Source organism: Wyeomyia smithii, chromosome 2 (assembly GCF_029784165.1).
Source record: "Wyeomyia smithii strain HCP4-BCI-WySm-NY-G18 chromosome 2, ASM2978416v1, whole genome shotgun sequence".
NCBI classification, from domain to species: Eukaryota; Metazoa; Arthropoda; class Insecta; order Diptera; family Culicidae; genus Wyeomyia; species Wyeomyia smithii.
This window is the reverse complement of record NC_073695.1, coordinates 186,796,410-186,816,626: the sequence shown is the minus strand read 5'-3', so window position 1 is coordinate 186,816,626 and position 20,217 is coordinate 186,796,410. Positions and strand designations below refer to the sequence as shown.

At 37.9% G+C, this 20,217-nt stretch overlaps 1 protein-coding gene across 3 annotated transcripts in view; it reads right to left on the bottom strand.

Annotated features, from left to right (window-relative positions):
- Positions 1-3,282: 3,282 nt before the first annotated feature.
- Positions 3,283-20,217, bottom strand: part of LOC129721834 (bestrophin-4) — a 43,387-nt gene continuing 26,452 nt past the window's right edge. For 2 of the 3 annotated variants that reach the window (XM_055674875.1, XM_055674874.1), the window contains exons 3-6: positions 14,157-14,267; positions 13,919-14,090; positions 11,753-12,655; positions 3,283-5,712 (exon numbers count right to left, since the gene is read on the bottom strand). In XM_055674875.1, the coding sequence (XP_055530850.1) occupies positions 4,798-5,712; positions 11,753-12,655; positions 13,919-14,090; positions 14,157-14,267 (2,101 nt within the window). In that variant the 3' untranslated portion in view covers positions 3,283-4,797. The remainder of the gene's footprint in view (positions 5,713-11,752; positions 12,656-13,918; positions 14,091-14,156; positions 14,268-20,217) is intronic. The other variant, XM_055674876.1, reaches the window with a different exon arrangement.

Genomic DNA, 20,217 nt, shown 5'->3' with positions numbered 1-20,217 from the left:
ATTATGCTTAATACTGATGAAAGCATTAAAAACATTCAAGTATTTTCCGAAATGGTTCCGTGAATGGCATCACTTACGAAAAATACAACAGGGATCATCGAGGTGGGTGAATGGCGTTTTTTTCAGGTACACGTTGCCCCATAGTACTCCGTACCTTGTCCTGTCCAACTGCTCGAAAAATAATGAACAAAATGAATTTTCTTTTTCTCGGCTCTCTCGAGCCTCAAATAAAATCCCATAAGGAACTGTCAAGAAGTTATTTACAAAATCAATGCAGCATTCTTCGAGTAGGAACGAGACAAATGCATAGAGCTTTCTACGCCAGATCTCACCACTACAGCCTTGGTCGTGTGACCGCATAAAATCGATTTGTTTTCAACCAAAAAATCAGTTGATGGTCGGTTTCCAAAAATGATTGACTTGTGTATCTCAACTCATTAGTGTTATTTGTATTGTTTCAGTAGAAAAACAGATGAAATAAAACTAAAAATTGGCTTATAACTTGAATAAAAGTTCGGGGCAGCAAGAAATTTTTCGTTACCCACCAGCGTGTTGTTTATTTGCAACCAACAAAAAACATGTATTAGTGAAATCCACCCCTTTGGCATCACGCCATGTTTCAAGGGCTACACACTTAAAAAATTTCGCCGAATCTCGGCATTGTTTGTGCCGAGATTTGGACAGCCGAGTGCTCGGCAACCATCTCGGCTGAATCTCTTTTGCCGAGAATCTCGGAAAACCAATATTTGACAGATGTCATTTTATGCCGAGAATCGCGGTACACAGTTGACTGTGCTCTTGGCAAATCCAGCCGAGAAGCGGCAAACCAGTCTAACGACCTTTCGGTTATATAAGCTGAATGTTCGGCACAGTAAAGAGCCGTTTTTTCAGTGGAATCGAATCGCAGAAAATAGTTTTGCTGTGAAGCAGGTAGTTTTCTTTCAAAAAATAAATTATAAGCTCGATGAGTTTTAGTAAGTAAAGAAATTTATTCATACTAAATCTTGAATACTTATCTTTATCTTGCTCGCCAGTAGGGCATTGAGCTAAACATCTAATCTGAAATTATGTCTAATGCCTATCCCTAAAACAAATACAATATTGTATTCACACGATTTGAAACTACACTTTTTGAATTCCAGCCACTTCCCACCAAACTATACAACATTTTTTTTCGGCTACTGGATTGTAAACACTTGTAATTTGCACAAATTTCAGTCAAACTTGTATCCGATTCCTGTTTGCTCACCCGTAGCCAGTAACACGCATAAATTTGCACTAAGAAAAATGGCGGCACCTCGTTCATGAGAATGACAGCTGTATTGCCGAAACACGGCAACGAGTAAAATTTGTGCCGAGATACCAGTAATGTTTTTGCTGACCTCGGCATCAACAGTGTTTAACGATAAATTCGGCAAAAAATAGAGACGAGATTCGTCAAGCTTAGTTTTTTGGACGAAGTCTCGGCAAAATGATCTGACAACTGTCGGCAACCGGCATTTTTTGCTGAAATACCGGTTGAATCCAAAGTTGTCGAGTGAACTCGGATGTTTTTTTGCCGAGCTCGAGATCCAGTTCTAAGTGTGTAACATCTCTACATATGTAAAAACGAGATAGCATATCACCGCTTCTTTTCATACATCTTTATCTTACTACTGACAGCGGGCACAAATTAATTTAAGCCCAGGACATGAGTTCATTGTCATTTACTGTTACTCGGCATACTCGGCTGCGCAGGTATACTCCCTTAAAAACAACAGTGCTTTTATTCAGAGTGTGGTACCATTCGAGTAGTTCATTTTGTACCAACTTTTTTGGAAGATTTCTTCCTGAGTTTTACGTATGTCTTATGTATGTGGTAATACCACATACTTAGACATACGTAACACTGGCGATTTTTTTTGGTACTTTTTGCCCCACATCACCCGGTACCAACACCAGTTTGAACTGCTCGACGAAAATGAACGGAATGAATTTTCTTCATCGCGGCTCTACTCGAGCCCATAACAAAATCCCTTAAGAAACTGTCAAAAAGTTGTTTACAAAATCAATGCTGCATTTTTCGAGTGGGAACGAGACCCATAAACCTCCATAAACTACTCAAACAGAGGTTTTTTTTACAGAGGTTGGTACTTTCGAGTAGTTCATTTTGTACCAACTTTTTTGGAAGATTTCTTCCTGAGTGTTACGTACACACTTAAAAAACTTCGCCGAATCTCGGCATTGTTTGTGCCGAGATTTGGACAGCCGAGTGCTCGGCAACCATCTCGGCTGAATCTCTTTTGCCGAGAATCTCGGAAAACCAATATTTGACAGATGTCATTTTATGCCGAGAATCGCGGTACACAGTTGACTGTGCTCTCGGCAAATCCAGCCGAGAAGCGGCAAACCAGTCTAACGACCTTTCGGTTATATAAGCTGAATGTTCGGCACAGTAAAGAGCCGTTTTTTCAGTGGAATCGAATCGCAGAAAATAGTTTTGCTGTGAATCAGGTAGTTTTCTTTCAAAAAATAAATTATAAGCTCGATGAGTTTTAGTAAGTAAAGAAATTTATTCATACTAAATCTTGAATACTTATCTTTATCTTGCTCGCCAGTAGGGCATTGAGCTAAACATCTAATCTGAAATTATGTCTAATGCCTATCCCTAAAACAAATACAATATTGTATTCACACGATTTGAAACTACACTTTTTAAATTCCAGCCACTTCCCACCAAACTATACAACATTTTTTTTCGGCTACTGGATTGTAAACACTTGTAATTTGCAAAAATTTCAGTCAAACTTGTATCCGATTCCTGTTTGCTCACCCGTAGCCAGTAACACGCATAGATTTGCACTAAGAAAAATGGCGGCACCTCGTTCATGAGAATGACAGCTGTATTGCCGAAACACGGCAACGAGTAAAATTTGTGCCGAGATACCAGTAATGTTTTTGCTGACCTCGGCATCAACAGTGTTTAACGATAAATTCGGCAAAAAATAGAGACGAGATTCGTCAAGCTTAGTTTTTTGGACGAAGTCTCGGCAAAATGATCTGACAACTGTCGGCAACCGGCATTTTTTGCTGAAATACCGGTTGAATCCAAAGTTGTCGAGTGAACTCGGATGTTTTTTTGCCGAGCTCGAGATCCAGTTCTAAGTGTGTGAAATACACAAATCAAGAATATAAGTTTTATACACAAATGTGGTGGAAAACTTAAGGGAAAGGTCAAAAGGTGATATTTTTCTCATGGTAATTGTTGATGCCGTCACAATACTTCGCAAACACAAAAACAAGTTTTTATACTAATTTTGTTTCAATATATTTATTTAGGTTTTAAAGTACATTTGCTTTACTTTCGAATAGTCACGAGTATCTAGATAGAATACATAGTTTGTATAGTCAATTTGTGTGTATCGTGGTAATTATAGATGGGTTTTCGGTATATGTGTAGGTGTAGGAAAGCAAGGTTGTTCAGACGTACATGCGATGCTCAATGCAGAGGACATGCTTTTCGTAAATTCCATCACTAAATGATAAGTTCTGTCTACATTTTGGCCATATGAGGTATATTCCTAGTTCTTATGTCATTTTCGTTTTCGTGGTTTCGCTACTCCCCTAGGTGCACTACATGAACGAACATTTTATTTTTTTCGAGTTACATTGTATAAAGATCCGTTGGGCTTGCGTCTGTGGTCGGGACTGTGGGCCAGATATGGATTTGGTGAAAAAAAAAATATTTTGGTTTAGGTAGGGTACGGGGTTGAAAAATATCAAAACCAATCATCTCTATTGATACTTGTTTTTGGTGCTTTTCAAACTGCATTTTGTTTCATTCAGATGTTACGCTTTCACAAGCAGTGCAGGAAGTATAGTTTTACTGTAACATGAACAGTAACAACGAAAAATTTTGAAGCAAAAGTGCTAGACCGGTGTAACATGACCGCAAAATCGAAACAAACATCAAATTATCGAAAACTCGAAAAGCAAGTCTGCCGCATTGACTTTACAATGAGGATAATTTCCTCACGATAAGCATCACTATTTGTTTCCATATTCATCGCCATATGAGCTAACCCTTTAGTCTGGAAAGCCTCGCTTTTGACTCCATTCAATAATTGTTAAGAATTATTAGCGAATATATAAAAAGGTATCCTTTTAGTAGCAATAGGTTCGATTCTGTCATAAGTCACTCAATCCACATTAAAAGGCGCTTCGAGTGTAGCAAACGATACATTTTGTTTGGTTGCAGCCACAAAAAATGGTACTGGTGCTGCCCAATAATAAATATTATATATAGCTAAACTACTGTTCGGCACAAAATTATACAGTATTCTAAGATTTTAGCTTTCCATGAACTGTGTAATTTTGTGTAGATCATTAACAAATGTCTTTATCAAAACGTTTCAATTCGCTTCCGCGAAAATATCACTGGTTTGTTGCTTGCGTACGTGCGTTTTTAAAGTCAATAAAAATGACCCAAGAAATTACATTTCTGGTATAAATGAGTTTTAATTACTTGGTGTTCAAGCTGCTTGTTACACTAAATCAACTTCTATTATGTGTTTACACTTTTCAATTTTTGGAAGCGTGTACGAATGATTTTAATTTTGTCAATACTGATAAAAAAACGTGCGTGTTTCAACGATTGTCTTAAAGATTAAAAGATGCGTATTTTCACGAATTTGTTTTTAAAAGCATGATCTAGTGCCAATGCCATCCTGGAACAAAAAGATTAACAAATTTCTCCTACTACTAGCTCTTGTCTCTAACGTTGACCACGATTACGTTGTCTTCGTCAGCAACGTAAAATCATATGGTCGTGTCGGCTTGTGTACTCTGGATACCGGAATAACGTTTAGTGTCGGGTGTGTCTTGTCCCGACGGTCCAGGTGTTGCGTCCTGTTGCTGCTGCTCGGCTGTCTTAGTAAGCTTTTCTAACAAAATGTCCGCCGTATCAATCGGACCTAACCCGCTAACCGATCGAGCAAGTTTGAACTTTTGTCGCTCTATTCGTTCCTTTTCTCGCGCTTGGCGTAATTTTTCGAAATCATCCGCTTCACTGGTGTCTTCATCTGGACCACCATCCATGGCATCGCCGATTGTTTTCTCCGATTCTTTGCTATCAATGAAGGCTGGTTTATACATTGGATTGAGAGGAATGAAATCAGGCTCATACTGTCCTGTGGGAGCGGAAGCACTTAGCAGTCCTTCTACACCACCGGGTGGATAGATTCCAACTCCATCGAATTGTCCATGGGCAACCGCCGATTGAGTTCGCTTATAGGCTGGCTGCGGTACATCGACTGGTTCGCTGTGCTTCACTAGTCCCTGCTCCCATAAACTGGCTGCCATTGGTCGAGCGTCGTTTTTGCCTTGAATCGAAGTTATTGTCATCTGTTGTTCATCAACTTCTTCGATGACCTGATCGGTAATGCGAATGCTTCCTTGGGCCCGGTCCGGCAACCGTCCGGTAAGGTTCGATGAGCTTGCTGATCCTGGGAATTTAAACGGTCCCGTCTGTGATTCCGGAGTAGCACTCTGCGGTCGGCTAGCACTAGTATTACCCTCATCCCGGCTGAAAAATCGCTTCAATGCGGAAGCTACCGTGTTGACGCGAGTTATCGTTTGTGCGACACTGGCTAGACTATTCGCCGAGGGTCCGCTTCGCTGGAATGGTTTGTTGTCGTACGAGCCAAAGTGGATGCCACTGGCATTATCGTCGGCCTGTTAGAAAATAGGGTGGAATGTTAGACTAGGTTCAAAATTGGACTCAATAGTGAAGCAATTGTGGCCTCTTAGATGATTTTGACGTAACAACACAACGGTCTTGCAGGAGACATTATTAGCAATCTAGAAGCAACGCTTAATGGCTCGTAGGTACTAGTGAGGTAAGCAACTAGTGTATCTAAAATAGGCTAGGATTATCTGTCTACGTCATTCCTTTGTTGTGCATAACCATCACCAAGCACGCTTTTGAGGATAGGCGTGATTCTGCTTGAAGCTTAAATAGAAACAGAATGTCAATAATTGTTCATCATTAGGCAGTAAGAAAACCAGATCGACTTGAACTGTCCTACAGTACGGTCGCATTTTACCAACAGCTCGAGGCTAAGTCTTAGACTACCGAGAGATATTGAAATTTTGTTTTTCGCTTTCAACAGGCAATCTTCTTGAAAAACTACCTATTGAAACGCAAAGTAATAAATTTGTTTTTAACGTTAACGAGTGTTTAGTGATTAAATTTGGTTTGAGATATTTCTACTTAAATTCTATAGTGAAGTGAAAGTGTAGTGAAGTTTTCCAGTTATGCCTGGAAAAAATAAAAAAGCTCGCTTTGATGCGGCTTCAAGGAAACGTGAGGCATCTCCTCCAAGTGACACTGAAATTTCGACTAACAGGTATGATATTCTTTCTTCCGTTGGGGATCAAGAAATTCAAACTTCTCATACTGAGCATAAAGCCGTTATGAAGAAGGTTAAAGTTCCACCTATTGTGGTATTTGTAGCAAATTTAAAAGCATTTCGATCAGAACTTTCATCATTTCTGTCGGATGTAAAAGTTAATTTTCAAATTGGCCGCCAAGGCGAAATTCGCATTTTGGCCGAATCTCTTGATGGCCATAAACATCTTTTACAGTATTTGACTGAAAAGATGTATAAATTTTATTCTTTTGATGCCAAAAACGAGAGACCGTTTAAGGCTGTTTTGAAAGGTCTTTCAAATGACCAAACTATTGAGGAAATTAAAGAATGTTTGTCAGAATCACTTGGTTTTGCTCCCAACCAAGTAATTTTGATGAAACGAAAGGCAAATGCCAAAATTAATCAAACTGGAATACACCAGGAAAATTACTTAGTACATTTTGATCGTACCAAAGTTAAAAATTTGAGATGTTTGGAAAAAGCACGTGTTTTATTTAACGCGCGAATAAAGTGGGAAAATTTCAAGAGACATGGAGAAATCCATAATCTTACTCAATGTCGGAATTGTCAAGCCTATGAGCATGGAACTCGAAACTGCCATATGGCAGCAAAATGTATGATTTGTGGTGACACTGGTCACACGAAAGATATCTGCCCCGTGAAAGAGACCACTAATAGTTTCAAATGTGTAAATTGTGGGGGAAATCACAAATCCAATTTCTTTAATTGTCCTGTAAGGTCAAAAACTATTGCTTCCAGACAACGTAGGAATTCTAAGCAACCTGTTGTCAATGTGGGTATACAAAAGACATTTAATACTGTTCAGGCATCACCAGCACTTTCATTAGCAGGTGTGTCTGTAGGTAATAATTTACATTCAGCTAACAAATTTCAGACAAAAAATCCTGTTCAGGCAACACCAGGCTGTTCATATGCCAGTGTCCTTACAGGTAATATTTCAAATTCAAACAGTAACAAACCATTGGTGCTGAAAAGTCAGCCAGTATTGATTTAGGTAGTCCAACTCCAGAAAAGATTGAATACCTACAACAATCCATGCTGCAGCTAATGTCCGTTTTGTTGAACTGTAACTCGATGTACGAGGCTGTTCAAGAAGGTATAAAATTTACAACTAATATTGTTATGAAATTTAAATTCAGCAATGGTTTTAAATAATGCTGTAAATTTTCTAAATTGGAATGCTCGCTCTTTAAAAGCGAAAGAGAATGAATTTTTCAATTTTTTAACAGTCCACGATGTGCATATTGCAGTTGTGACTGAAACGCTTTTAAAGCCAAATATTAAACTAAAAAAGAACCCAAATTACATGGTTCATAAGTTTGATAGAATTGATGCTGCCGGTGGTGGAGTTGCAATAGTTATCCACCGTCGGATAAAACATCGTGTTTTACCCCATCTTGAAACCAAAGTTATCGAGAGTTTGTGAATTGAAATTGAAACAAGTATTGGCATTTTATTTACAGCCGCAGTGTATTTGCATTTTCAATGCACTGGTGAGCGAAAAAATTATTTCAAGGGAGATTTACAAAAACTCACAAGAAATAAAGCTAAATTTTTAATCATCGGTGATTTTAATGCGGAACATCGATCTTGGAATAATGCTCAAAGCAATTCCAATGGAAAAATATTGTTTAATGATTGCTCGGCTGGATTTTATTCAGTTTCATTTCCAAATGGTCCTACATGTTATTCTTCTATTAGGAATCCATCTACAATTGATTTGGTACTAACAAATCAAAGTCATTCATGCAGATTATTAACTCATGCTGACTTTGATTCTGATCATCTTCCCATAACATTTTCTATTTCCCATGAAACTATTTTAAATCCCACTAGATCTGTGTTAAATTATCACAAGACTAATTGGGAAAGATATCGTTCTACGATCGAAGAAAATTTGAATGATGATATTATTTTACAAAATAGTGCTGACATTGACAGAGCATTAGATAATTTTAGCAGCTTAATACTCAATGCCCGGAATTTATCAGTCCCTAAGGCTCGAGTGAAATTTAATGCACCAATTATTGACAGTGAACTTCAACTTCTTATACGTTTGAAGAACATACGGAGACGTCAATACCAAAGATCTCATGATCCTGCTTTGAAAATTATTTTTCAAGAATTACAAAAGGAAATTAAACATAGATTCACTCTCTTGCGAAATGAGAATTTCATGAGAGAAGTTGAACAACTAAAACCTTATTCAAAACCTTTCTGGAAGCTTTCGAAGGTTCTTAAGAAACCTTCGAAGCCAATTCCAGTCCTTAAAGATGGTGATTGCATTTTTCTAACGAATGAACAAAAATCTCAAAAACTTGCTCAGCAGTTTGAGAGTGTTCATAACTTCAATTTGAACGTAGTAAGTCCTATTGAAAATGGAGTAAACCAAAAGTATGATCAGATCACCACCCAAGAATTTCTTTCTGAAGAGGTATTGGAAACAAACTTGAATAAGGTGCGAACTATTCTCAAAAAAATCAAAAACATGAAAGCACCAGGAGATGATGGGATTTTCTATATCCTCATCAAAAGACTTCTCGAAAACTCTTTAAATTTTTTGGTAAAAATTTTCAACAGATGCTTTGCACTAGCACATTTTCCTACGAAATGGAAATGGAAAACCCGAAAAGAATCCAGCTGAGGCATCAAGTTATCGACCAATTAGTTTACTTTCCTCTATTAGCAAACTTTTTGAAAGAATAACACATATTAATGAGAACTCAATTTTTGCAAATGAGCAGTTTGGTTTTCGCCATGGGCATTCCACTACTCATCAGTTACTTAGAGTAACAAATATGATTCGAGCTAATAAATCTGAAGGCTATTCGACTGGAGCAGCTCTACTAGATATAGAAAAGGCATTCGACAATGTTTGGCATAAAGGTTTAATAGCTAAAATGTCAAATTTCAGTTTTCCGCTTTACCTTACAAAAATGATACAAAGTTATTTAACTGACCGCACTCTTCAGGTTAACTATCTAAATGGTAAATCTAATAGATTGCCTGTTAGAGCTGGTGTGCCTCAGGGGAGTATCTTGGGCCCAATCTTATATAACATTTTTACTTCTGATCTTCCTGATTTACCACCAGGTTGTGAGAAATCTCTGTTTTGTGACGATACAAGCATTTCCGCAAAAGGAAAAAGCCTTCGTGTTATATGCAGTCGGCTACAAAAAAGTTTAGATATATTTTCTTCATACTTGCAGAATTGGAAGATTTCCCCTAATGCTTCAAAAACACAGTTAATTATTTTTCCTCATTAGCCAAGAGTTTCATTTCTCAAACCCACCCATAACCACGTTATAAGGATGAACGGTGTGGTCTTAAATTGGTCTGATCAAGTTAAATACTTAGGGCTAATTTATGATAAGAATCTTACTTTCAAGGAGCACATTGAAAATATCCAGTCAAAGTGCAATAAGTATATCAAATGTTTATATCCTCTTATCAACAGGAATTCTAGACTTTGTCTCAAGAATAAACTGTTAATTTACAAACAAATTTTTAGGCCAGCAATGTTATATGCAGTTCCCATCTGGACAAGTTGTTGTACAACTAGGAAGAAGACACTTCAAAGGATTCAGAATAAACTTTTGAAAATGATTTTGAAGCGTCCTCCCTGGTTTAGCACAAACGAGCTACATAGGCTCACTAATGTAGAAACATTCGAAAATATGTCAAGCCAAATAATCAACAAATTCCGACAAAAATCGTTGAAATCCTCAATTGCAACGATTAGCTCACTTTATAGTCAGTAAGATAGTTTTAAGTTTATTTTGAGTTTTGTTTTATTCCTTTTTTTTTCCTTGACAAGTAGGTTTAATAATTTTCCTACAATGACATTAACTTAACTGCGAAAGCTAATAACATTCAATAATATAAAAAAGCGTTCAAATATATATAATAGTGTTGAAATGTCACCATTTGTGGCAGAACACACAATATTAATTCTGAATAGATATTAGTACATAAATAAATCATTACAAACATTCCCCCCCTATCTTAAAAAAAAGGCAGTAAGAAAGCAAAAAAGGAAGAAGAAAAATGTTGACGAAAACTCTATAGTACTTGAGAAGCAATCTTATGGAAGAAAGCAAAATTGTATGTATTGGTACGAAACACAACTGAAATTTTTTCAAAATGTTGTAATTCTCAAGGAAATCAGCGATGAAATGACTTTTTTTAGAAAGCTAAACAACCAATCGAAGCTATATTGGAATAACTAGTAATACTAAATAGAAAAGTTATGCTTAAACTAAAATACTCAGAGACATGCGATAAGAAATAATAAAAACTTTGATAAATAGAAGAAGAAGCGATAAAAAACTATCTAAATGAATTAAAATATAAATGAAAATTTAAAAATACTCATGTTATGTTTGATATTGCTTCAAACAGCTAAAACTTATTATTAAGTTGTGTTTTAAAATATTTGAAGCATAATTTAAAAGTAAAATTCTATATCAAACCTTCTAGTACTCACGAGCCACCTGAATGCCTCAATATTTAACTATTGCCAAGTTAACCTTCACCACTATGTGCTGTTAATTCATCATATTCATTAAACTATGAACATACAAAGTGTACAAGTATTATTCAATGTATAGTAAAATTGTGTTATCGTGCAATTTGTGATTAATAATTGTTGTGCAATGTGAAAATTGACAAATAATTTGTGCGTGAAAATGCTTCATTTTTATCTCTTTCGACTTCAACATACTTTGCTCTAAGTGCATCACCAGATTAGTAAGCGAGTGCTGTAAGGTGTTTAATCTTACGAATGAAATTCGCTAGATAGGGAAGTTGGCGCATTGACTTTGATAGTTTTCCAATTGACATTTGTTCATGTTTTGATTGTTCATTTGCGTGGCATTCCTTTTTTGGCTAGAAAAAATGCAGAAAAAACTTATAACAAAAGCTGCTCACTACGGACGATCAAAACGCCTTTAGCTAGGAATGAAATATGGTTATCACAAAAAAATTAATCCTTCCACCATTGAGGGGGGACTGGTTAAACTAGATTTGCGTATACGTTGAGAGCTGGACAGATGTGTTCCTGGGTGCTGATGCAGTCTGTCAATGTACTAGCTCTATAATTTTCAAGAGCATTTTTTCATCAACTCATTGAACATTTCTCCAGTTTTGTAATGCTTCCAAAAGTGGCGAACTATGTTTTTGTTTTCTTAAAGCTCTGTACATGAAGAGTTCGAGCGTTATTCTCAGGAGTACCGGTTCAGTCTCAACTGGCAAACCATACAAAAGTGTATATCAAAATGCAAGGAAAAAAGTCGGCGCTGCTCCAGCACTCGTTCGCTAACCTCGTCGTCAAGCATACCCTGCTGTTCAGGGAACGTGTAGTCATAATTTTGACTCTTTTTACCGACCATTTCGTCAACTCGTACGGCCGATGGTATCACCGGTATGACCTCCGCTTCCTTCTGCTTCACTGCGATGTTAGCCGTGGACGGTTGAGGTGGTTCCTCTTTGTTTTCGGCTGTTCCCACCGTGTAGGGTAGCTCCACCGGGAAGACTTCGTCCCAGTATTGATCCTTGACCAGTGTTGGATGCTCATGGTGCATTTCGTCTACGATTAGGTAGGAAACCTGGATATTACGATCAACCATCCAGTTAACTTCGAAGTCATCATCATCTTCGCCGAATGGGTTAATCAACGATTCTGCCACTTTGAGCCACCCCATGTAGAAGAAAAACTGTAGCGTAGTGAAGACCGGAAAATACTGATCGATTTGATTATTAACTACGACTCCAGTGACGAGATTCTTATTTTCAATCCACTGCTGTCCCATGACAGAGGTTAGGAAATACGAGTAAACAGCCAACGTCACCACCTGAGTGTACACTAAGGGAATACTAATAGTGTCGAATGAGATCAACAGTCCGCATTGTCCTCGAAATTTGTTCAGTTCATCGATGATGGTCTTGACGGCAAAATCATCACGACAGCGACCTTCCTTCCGAGCCCGAGTTACGATACTGGCTGCCCACACGATCGGTAACCAGTGTTTCGAGTGCCTGGGAAACTTTGTATTCAGATGATGCATGATGTTGTATTCGTTTTCGTTGAGCAAACCAGCTTCCACCAGGTGAAAGATCGTTGGAAACCGTTTCTTGACGCGAGGTGAGATATTGGTCAGGACCATGGTCAAGCATAGGCACACGTATCGCATGATGGTTCTCCGCATCACTCTGCCCCGCTCGTCCTAGCAAAGAAAGAGATAAAAAAGTGTCAAAACAATTAAAGAATTTTTTTCTGCTTTTGTCCTGGAAATAAAATAAAAATGACACATGACATGGAGAAATGATGAATCTTTGCTTACAGCAAACAGGAAAATTGAATAAAGTTGTGACAAAAGGACCTCACTGAATAAATTCTCTTCCGTGCAATCAAAATATAATAAAACAAGATGAAAAATGATAAAAGTAAAATTGCGTTCGCACACACCCTAATTTCAGACATCGAGTCGTAAAGGGTAATAAACGAATTAAATGCCGCGGTAGACACGCATATTTTTCCTCACCGTTAACGATTTTGAGTGATCAAATTGAATCGAGCATCACAGAACTTTTTTTTTTTTAATTATTAAATTATTTTCAAGTTTCTCACCTTGGTCTCTTTTTTGAATTCGTTTAAACAATTCTAAAATTTATCTTCTAATCTCGAAATAATTGTTATTAAGATTAATACCACCGGAGTATTTCAATGACAGAATATTCCGAATTTCTGAAGCAGCTTTTTTTGTATCACTGCGTTCCCTTTAGCACTAAAAATTCAAAGATCCTTTTTTTTAAAAATCGGAATGCTCTTTCTTTTCTGAACTCTGATTACATTCACCTTATATTAACTACCCAACTACCCTAGATCATGTTACGACTCCATACTCAATTTTTGAATACGATTGAATATTTTTGAAAAGTCATGCGTTGTACCCTCTGCCGCACCTAACAGTAGAGCGGATAAGATGTTTTTAGAAAAGTTGATCTTATATAATAACAATAACATATCCATGCAAGATTTTCAAAGATGCTTCTGAAACTTGCCTGGGGGAGCTAACATGTTTCTCTAAAAATACATCTTTTATTGACTTATCCGGCATCAAAGAATGCCACTATGAGTCAAAAGGATAACAGCCTTAGCTCTCCGTACAATCACAAATAAATTTAAAAAAGCACGATTAGCTTCACCACGAGATGAGTGCACAGCTGACTTGCATTATTGATAACGAGCGAGTACGTAGAACGGCGCCAGTAAGACTACTCCCTCTTTCTATGTTCTATTGTTGGGGCTTGGGTGTGTGCAACTGCACGCGTATACAACTTGAGCGGGAGTAGAAAGCCAATTATTGCAAGTCTCTCTGCAATTGCGGAGTTATTAGTTTAGTTTCTCATCCTTGCTGTACTGCTTTCTTCTGCGTATAAATATAAACACCCACAAAATAGTTTTTAAAAATTAAACTTAGTCCTACCTGTCCATGAATGTTGGCACTAACGAATACCGCGATTGGGTCTGGCCACGGTATGCTGGTATACTGGTTCCACCATCGAGTCATGACGATTGTGACATAGAAACCAAGTACGAAGGATAATGGAATGAGGTTACTATATGTGGCACAATATCGCGCAACTTCTTCAAAGATGCTAAAAAGAAAAAAAAAATATTTTATTTATCACCTGTACTGGACTAATGTCGCTATAAGTACTTACCGCTTTTGTTCATCGTTTAGCGCTACTCGATAGGTTATGTTTAAAATGTAATATAGCAGTAGGAAACAGCTGAGATCCAGCCACACTAATTTGTATATGCTGCCTCGCCATCTGTAAACATAGACGAAGAAAAGGAAAAAAATGTTTATATGGAAACAAAAAATGTATTACAAGGGTTGGGGAGCAGACTGATGACGCGTGAAAGGCACTAAAACAAGTTTGCCGTGTGATTTAAAGGGCCCAGGCTTGATCAATGGCAAGGTCTCGGTTGCGACATGTCTTTTAACTACAAATTACTAAGAGCATCAAGGTTTCCACCACCAGCATTGGATAAAATCACTATAGATATGGATCGTCTGTCAGCTAATAATAAAATTTTGTGACCCATCCAGGTGGCATGTGAATTCAATGTGTTTTGATAATCAACTCCAATAAGGAAGTATCTTTTATACCCAACCTCTAGATTAGTCTAACATGTCGAATCGATTTTATCAGCCGGCGAAAAATCGCGTGACTCTTGTAGCTTTCATAAAAAATGTGAGTTGAACGGTGTACCGCTTCAATGTGTGCATACCATAACATTATATGGCAGAGAGGATAACTGGACACAGTCCGATGGTCGGAACTGAACTTTTTTGGCGGTCAGTGAAATCAAATTTTCTAGAGCATGCCAATAACGAAATGAGTGCCATATACTTCTCCTGCACCTGGTGTAGAAGACTAGTTTAAAAAATTAAAGCGATTTGTTTTTGCTCAAAGTTTGCATGAAGCACTCGTTTGGTAGTTTCGCCCGCACGATATTTTCTCAATAAATATTATTATTATAATAAAACAATCTTTTACATAACTCTACTGAAAGATTTAATATGAAAAAGTCTACTAGCGTAGGACTCTAAGAAGCAGAAATATCTTTTTTTTCCGCAATCTTAAACTTCAAAATATTTCAAATAAACCAACTAAGAAATGAGAAAGTTTACAAGCAAATATAATATCAATCATGATACCAAATAGCGCGTGGATACTACGTGGATACAGAATACCACATCTAAGACGAACAAACTGTTATTCTGATTGCTGATCTATATTTGGAACACCTGTTAATTGTTTAGGAAACCCCACAGTTTTAGCACAACTCACAATAATTCAGTATAATTGCAATAGTGGGTAATTATTGAGGCGGCAACTTTAAGCTTGCGGTTGCTGCAGTCTCCGTCACACAAGGCGGAAAATACTCTCAGACATGACGTGGACAACCTGTGCTCATGGTAGTTACCCATCGCCGCGTTAAAGAGAAAATTATTTTATGTGCAGCCCGTGTAAATGCACTTGGCGAAATATGTGACAAGTTGATTGTTCAAAAGGAAACAGAGGGTTTTATGTTTTGAATACAGAAACAAAGATTTTAATTGTGAATATCACATGAGGTACCAATACATAAGTAACGGGACTTGCGTGGATTTATTTTTTTTTAATATCACAGCACGCGATCAGGAATCCGCTAGCAAATGTTCAAGGTGAACAGTAATTGTGTGGAAGAAAATTGCCGCCAATGCGTTACTACGAAGTATATTGCAAGATAATAATATCAGTCGAAACGGGTAATATAAATACTGAACAGCGCCATGAGCAGAGTTGCCAATAATTTTTTTTATTTAACTGGAAAACGGCTAAAGAAAAAACTGGAAAAAACTGGATTCCAAATAAATTAAAAAAAAAGAAAAAAAAATGATTTTGAGAGCGCTTTTCTGTTATGGGGACTAAATCCAATTTCAGTTTTGAATACAGCAACTGAAGAGATAACTCTTCACAAAAAAATACTCATTTTAATCAGAACTGTTTCGTTTCGGGCTTACATTTTGTTAAAATTATGGACTGTAAAATTTCCTCTAACAGCAAAATTTAAAATTACGCAATCAATCTATCTCAAAATTGAGGAAATAGAGCTTTTCCATTTACTTTTATTTTTAACAAAAGTATTAACGCAACATTCCCTTCCGTTACATCAGTGAAGTTTAAATTTCAATTATTTCTGACTTCGCTATCTTTTGGTATCTAATTCTTCTAACAATTTTTCAACTGCTACGCAACAGAAAATAAATAGAAGATTTTTTTATGGTCTGGTAAAATCTTTTTGTTTGGTTTAATCTTAACTATGTCATGCAGTCTTTTATTTGACCGTGTTTCGTGCGAGAAGATAGAATACTGAAAATGCTGTTAAGAATTGTCATAACAATTTATCAATCCATAAAATTTACGTTTTAAAAAACCAATCGGAGCTTGAGTGAATAAAAAACTGGATAAAACTGGCAAATATCTGAAAAAACTGGAAGATTTTGGGAATAAACTGTTTGACTGGATCACTTGAAAAAAAAACTGGAGGAATCCAGTTTAAACTGGAACATTGACAACCCTGGCCATGAGTGTGTGCGCTTTCCAGTGTTTGTCATAATAACGAGTGATTTCATCTTAATATATTCGAACTATTTGAGCATGAGATATGTATGTGAATGGGAAGTAACCGATGATGATGATGCTTATTATTATTATTCATTCAATTCTTGAAACGTAAGATTTACAATCTTTTTAAATGACATAAATTCACTGAGATATGCAATACAATCCAATTTACAAACTAATGGTACTTTTATTAATTACTAGCTGACCCGTCAAACTTCGTCCCGCCTATTTTAGTGTTTAATTTAGTAATTTTGAACATTTCAAATTTATTGATTCCTTGCGATTGGATTATATCGTTTAAAAATAATTGGTTTTATCGGAATGGCAACATCCTCAACTTCTGGCTTTTGTACATGACCTCTATTCCGGATATATATTTGGTGCATTTCAGTTATTTTCGTTGTTTTCCAGAAACTGAAAGTGGTCATCTTCTGATTCAAAATGGTGTCCAGGATCAATGCTTGACTTCTTTACATCATTTCGATTACGGACTTATCCATATGTAGTAGTATTTGGTTATTTGCGGATGTTTTCCAGAAGTTGGCATTTTTCAATTCAAACTGTCTAAGGTCAATTTATAGCTCCTTGCATCATTCTGGATCCGGTGATCCGGAACCGTAAGTCGCCATCTTGGATTTAAAAATGGCATTTGGAGACAATTTCTGGCCTCTGAGCGTCATCCTGGTTTGAGAAACACCCATATTGGGTGTTATTTGGTCATTTTCGGCTGTTTTCCAGGAACCGGATGTCACCATCTTCGAATTCAAAATGGTGTCTGTGGTCGATTCTAGCTCCTGTGTATCATTTTGGTTCCGAAGATACGCATTTTGTATGGAAATCGGCCATTTTTGGTTGTTTTTTAGAAACCGGAAGTTGCCATCTTACAATTCATAATGGTGTCTGAGGTCAATTTTCAGCTTAATTCTCGTTCCAGAAATACTCATATTGGGTGGTATTTGGTCACTTTAGGCTGTTTTCCGGACACCGGAAGTCGCCATCTTGGATTTCAAAACAATTTCGGCCCTCCGTGCGTCAATCTGGTTAAAGAAATGCTCATATTAAGTGGTATTTATTCATTTTCGGCTGTTTTCCAGACACCGGAAGTTGCCATCTTACAATTTAAAATGTTGTCCGAGGTCGATTTGTGGCTTCAGTGCATCATAACAATCCCGGAAATACCCATATGGCGTCGTACACAAATTACGTAAGGCTAAAAACCTAGATTTCAGAGCCCCCCCTATGTAACGATAAGTAACGTTAGATATGACTTCCTCCCCTAAGGTTACGAAACGCTGGACAACCTGTCCCCCCCTCCATATTTGCAATTTTGAGCAAATATCTCAGTTACGTAACGGGCTCAACTACCCCCCTCCCTCCTATGTAACAATAAGTAACGCAGACTTATCCCCCCTCCCCCCTTCATGCGTTACGTAATTTGTGTACGACGCCTTATTGGGTGGTATTTGGTCATTTGCCGCTGTTTTTCGGAAACCGGAAGTCGCCATCTTGGATTTCAAAATGGAATTTCGGAACCATTTCTGGCCTCCGTGCGTCAATCTGGTTAAAGAAACGCTCATATTAAGTGGTATTTAATCATTTTCGGCTGTTTTCCAGACACCGGAAGTTGCCATCTTACAATTCAAAATGTTGTCCGAGGTCGATTTGTGGCTTCAGTGCATCATAACAATCCCGGAAATACCCATATGGCGTCGTACACAAATCACGTAACGCTAAAAACCTAGATTTCAGAGCCCCCCCTATGTAACGATAAGTAACGTTAGATATGACTTCCTCCCCTAAGGTTACGAAACGCTGGACAACCTGTCCCCCCCCTCCATATTTGCAATTTTGAGCAAACATCTCAGTTACGTAACGGGCTCAACTACCCCCCTCCCCCCTATGTAACAATAAGTAACGCAGACTTATCCCCCCTCCCCCCTTCATGCGTTACGTAATTTGTGTACGACGCCTTATTGGGTGGTATTTGGTCATTTGCCGCTGTTTTTCGGAAACCGGAAGTCGCCATCTTGGATTTCAAAATGGAATTTCGGAACCATTTCTGGCCTCCGTGCGTCAATCTGGTTAAAGAAACGCTCATATTAAGTGGTATTTAATCATTTTCGGCTGTTTTCCAGACACCGGAAGTTGCCATCTTACAATTCAAAATGTTGTCCGAGGTCGATTTGTGGCTTCAGTGCATCATAACAATCCCGGAAATACCCATATGGCGTCGTACACAAATTACGTAACGCTAAAAACCTAGATTTCAGAGCCCCCCCCTATGTAACGATAAGTAACGTTAGATATGACTTCCTCCCCTAAGGTTACGAAACGCTGGACAACCTGCCCCCCCCTCCATATTTGCAATTTTGAGCAAACATCTCAGTTACGTAACGGGCTCAACTACCCCCCTCCCCCCTATGTAACAATAAGTAACGCAGACTTATCCCCCCTCCCCCCTTCATGCGTTACGTAATTTGTGTACGACGCCTTATTGGGTGGTATTTGGTCATTTGCCGCTGTTTTTCGGAAACCGGAAGTCGCCATCTTGGATTTCAAAATGGAATTTCGGAACCATTTCTGGCCTCCGTGCGTCAATCTGATTAAAGAAACGCTCATATTGAGTGGTATTTGATTATTTTCGGCTGTTTTTCAGACACCGGAAGTTGCCATCTTACAATTCGAAATGTTGTCTGAGGTCGATTTGTGGCTTCAGTGCATCATAACAATCCCAGAAATACCCATATTGGGTGGTATTTGGTCATTTGCCGCTGATTTTCAGAAACCGGAAGTCGCCATCTTGGATTTCAGAATGGCATTAGGAGACAATTTTTGGCCTCTGAGCGTCAATCTAGTTGAAAAAACATTTATATTGGGTGGAATTTGGTCATTCTCGGCTATTTTCCAGACACCGGAAGTCGCCATCTTACAATTCAAAATGTTGTCTAAGGTCGATTTGTGGCTTCAGTGCATCATAACAATCCCAGAAATACCCATATTGGGTGGTATTTGGTCATTTGCCGCTGATTTTCAGAAACCGGAAGTCGCCATCTTTGATTTCACATTGGCATTAGGAGACAATTTTTGGCCTCTTAGCGTCAATCTGGTTGAAGAAACACTCATATTGGGTGTTATTTGGTCATTTTCGGCTGTTTTCCAGACACCGGAAGTCGCCATCTTACAATTCGGAATGTTGTCTGAGGTCGATTTGTGGCTTCAGTGCACCATAACAATTCCGGAAATACCCATGTTTGGTGGTATAAGGTCATTTGCCGCTATTTTTCAGAAACGGGAAGTCGCCATCTTGGATTTCGAAATGGTATTAGGAGACATGCCAGAAGAAGGAAGGGTGTCGAAACATCATGGACATGTTTGTTACACCTAAAACCATCCACCAGCTAAATTTGGTTATGTTTGCTTGATTGGTTCTCGAGCTGTGCTCGAGTTTCCTTTTCATGGGACCCCTCCCTTATAGAAGAGAGAGGGGTGTCAAACCATTATATTTGTTACCCCTAAAAACAATCACCTGCCAAATTTGGTTCCATTTAGTTGCTTAGTTCTCGAGATAAGCAGAAATTTGTGTTTCATTTGTTATGAACTCCTC